Source organism: Poecilia formosa, unplaced genomic scaffold (genome assembly GCF_000485575.1).
Source record: "Poecilia formosa unplaced genomic scaffold, Poecilia_formosa-5.1.2 Scaffold277, whole genome shotgun sequence".
Lineage (NCBI taxonomy): Eukaryota > Metazoa > Chordata > Actinopteri > Cyprinodontiformes > Poeciliidae > Poecilia > Poecilia formosa.
Genome location: NW_006800216.1, coordinates 779,564 through 782,561, shown reverse-complemented (window position 1 = coordinate 782,561; position 2,998 = coordinate 779,564). Strand labels below are relative to the sequence as shown.

At 39.6% G+C, this 2,998-nt stretch overlaps 1 protein-coding gene across 4 annotated transcripts in view; it reads left to right on the top strand.

Annotated features, from left to right (window-relative positions):
• The first annotated feature begins 767 nt into the window (after positions 1 to 767).
• The window catches only part of LOC103151297 (NXPE family member 3-like), a 10,740-nt gene continuing 8,509 nt past the window's right edge, over positions 768 to 2,998 (top strand). For 2 of the 4 annotated variants that reach the window (XM_007571277.2, XM_007571278.2), the window contains exons 1-2: positions 768 to 1,097; positions 2,367 to 2,609. In XM_007571277.2, coding sequence (XP_007571339.1) covers positions 2,580 to 2,609 — 30 coding nt within the window. In that variant the 5' untranslated portion in view covers positions 768 to 1,097; positions 2,367 to 2,579. Of the gene's footprint in view, positions 1,098 to 1,853; positions 2,078 to 2,366; positions 2,610 to 2,998 lie in introns of those variants that run through there. The other 2 variants (XM_007571279.2, XM_016681352.1) reach the window with 2 other exon arrangements.

The following is a 2,998-nucleotide window of genomic DNA, read 5'->3' as shown; positions in this document are numbered from 1 at the left end:
CGGCTCTCTCACAGTCTTGCCTAAAAACACAGCCATGAATAAAGAACTTCTCCCAACCGTCCAAGAGCAGTTTGGTGATGAACAATGGCTTTTGCAGCATGATAGAGCACCTTGCCATAAAGCAAAGGTGAAAACTAACTGGCTCAGGGAACAAAACATAGAGATTTTGGGTCCATGGCCTGGAAACTCCCCAGATCTTAATCCCATTGAAAACTTGTGGTCAATCATCAAGAGACGGGTGGACAAACAAAAACCTAGGAATTCTGACAAAATGCAAGCATTGATTGTGCAAGAATGGACTGATATCAGTCAGGATTTGGGCCAGAAGTTGACTGAGAGCATGCCAGTGAGAACTGCAGAGGTCCTGGAGAAGAGGGGTCAACACTGCAAATATTGACTTGCTGCATTAACATTAACTCATTCTGTCAATAAAAGCTTTTGTTACTCATAATATGATTGCAATTGTATTTCGGTATGTGATGAAAACATCTGATATACACATGAAAACCAGAGGGCAGCAGATCATGTGAAAATATAATATTTGTGTCATTCTCAAAACTTTTGGCCATGACTGTAGAAGATACGCTGTTTTAATCACAACATGACTAGAAGAACCTTTAGATATCTGCATGAATTATAATCAAATCGCTTGAGCTTTACAGTTAATGCGACAAGATGTGAATATCTCTCCAATGCATTTTTTTTCTTCTTCTTTTTTCCAACTGAAATCTAAAAGTTAAAAAAAAAACATCACCTTTTTATTTTGTTTCAAGCTATTTTCAGCCTTCCATGTTCCCCAACACTTTTTCCCGGCCTTCGCGAGGCGATAAGGCAAGGCAAAGGTTGGGTTTGTCTGCTCTGTTGCAATCTGTTTGCCAACTCTTCATGAAACATGCTGTGGGATTTGGAAGCCGGGCTGAAGAGGAAGAAACGACATTGTGTCAAAGATGAGGACGCCTTGAGGAGGACTGCTCTTCCCATTCGTCGGTTCACCTCCTCTGAGTTGATGGCTCCTTTGGAACAAGGAAATACATCTGACGTTTCATCAAGACTGGATTAAGGTGCTCAATGTGAGGAGAGGGACCCCGTGCTGCAAGGTGTCTTTTAGATGATTTTAAAAATGACTTATTTGCATTGGAATGATCATGTACTACTGCTTTACTTTAGCATGATACGTGTCTAATATGTGCACTTTCACTGTTAGAGGAATCAGTTCAGTTCCTTTATTGTTCCCTCAAAGGGAAACATATGTTTTCCAGCCAAGCATTTCAAAGCACACAAAACCATGAAAAATACACAGACGGTGTTAAAAACAAAGCATGCAAGCACCAACTCAAAAAGCCTCTGCTGCCCCTTCTTACAGAATCGATCAGTGTTCACATTAAAGGCGAGCTCAATTATTGATCCCGGGTATTTGTAGGTTGCAACAAATCAACCAATCAAGTTTATCTGTGTAGCACATTTCAGCAACAAGGCAGCTCAAAAGAAGTTGTCAAACACAGTCAACAATTGTTAAGTGCCATTGTTACATATAAAACTTTGTCTTTTATGTTTCAAAAGCAACTCTGAACAAGTGGGTTTTTAGTTTAGATTTGAAAGGAACTCAGTGTTTCGACTGTTTTGCAGTTTTCTGGAAGTTGGTTCCAGATTTGTGGTGCATAGAAGCTGTTTGTTGCTGGTTCAGGGGATGCAGAACAGAATGAGAACCAGAAGACCTGAGAGGTTGATAAAATAACAGCAGATCTTTAATGTATTGTGGTGCTAAACCGTTCACTGATTTATAAACTAGCAACAGTATTTTAAAGTCTATTCTCTGAGCCACAGGGAGCCAGTGTAGCGACTGTACAACTGGTGTGACGTGTATCTTATTAGTGAGAATGTGAGTGAGTCATCTCAGTCTTGCTGTGCAGCTTTGTTCAGTGGTGCGTTCAAATGAATTTGAAACTAAGCATTACATAAACAGTTATTTTCAAGCTTGTTCACACTATATTTGGTCTACAAAGTTAGCGACGGTCTCGTTTTTTTCTGTTGTTGTTGTTTAACTCTTCGGCAACTGAATGCAAGCAAGGATCAGAGGTTTGTGAAATGTTTTGTGATCGCAAAGCTTTTCAGACTGACTCACAGAAGTCCATCTTGGTGCAACATGTCTGAGTCAAATTGTGAAACAACATAAGGATGATCTTTTTAAAACATAGCTTAACGCTGTGATTATTGAAACATGCAATGCGTTCTGTTTGTAATGCCAGCGGTTATTCTGGCCACGGGTTGTGAGCTGAGACATTCTCACAGCTGTTCATTTTCAATGTTGAGTGAAAAAATGTGCTTCAGTTTAACTTTAAAGTTTTTTCTTTCTTTTTTTTTCTTAGGGAAAAAAACAAAACAGGCTTCACTGTAAGCAGTTTGAAAGAGAAAGATCCTGTTGCTTCACCACAAGGCTGCAGTCATGGAAGAAGCATGCTCATCATGTGGTTTCAGAGACTCAAGGCAAGTCAACTAGGGACACTGTTGTCAGGAAAAGCCCCAAGAAGAAGAGATTTAAAGATTTTACACTAAGAGACCAGCTGCTGTCCACAACAACAATGGCTGCCGTCACGATTCTAAGTTCATTGGTACGTCTGACTTTGCTTTTTATACTTCGAGATTCTTTAAGTTTTTTTCTTTGCTCACCTGTTATTTAAAATTTGAGGTGTAATTTCTGAAAGTATAATATAAAGGACAAAATCGGACTAATTACCTCGTTTGTCAGACGTTTGTTGTGAATATGTCAAGATATTCACAACAAACGTCGCTCAGGTATTGAACAATGGCTCATATCGCAACAATTACCGGTATGTGAAACAGGGGTGGAAATTAGCACCCGCCATTGGCCAAATGCGGGTAAAAGTACGAAGTGGCGTGTAAATAGGAGCAACGCACCCGTCACTGTGGTTGACAATTTGAACAAAAAAAAAAGCTGCATTCAATTTCTGTCCAGGGTATAAGTGGCTGTATATATATA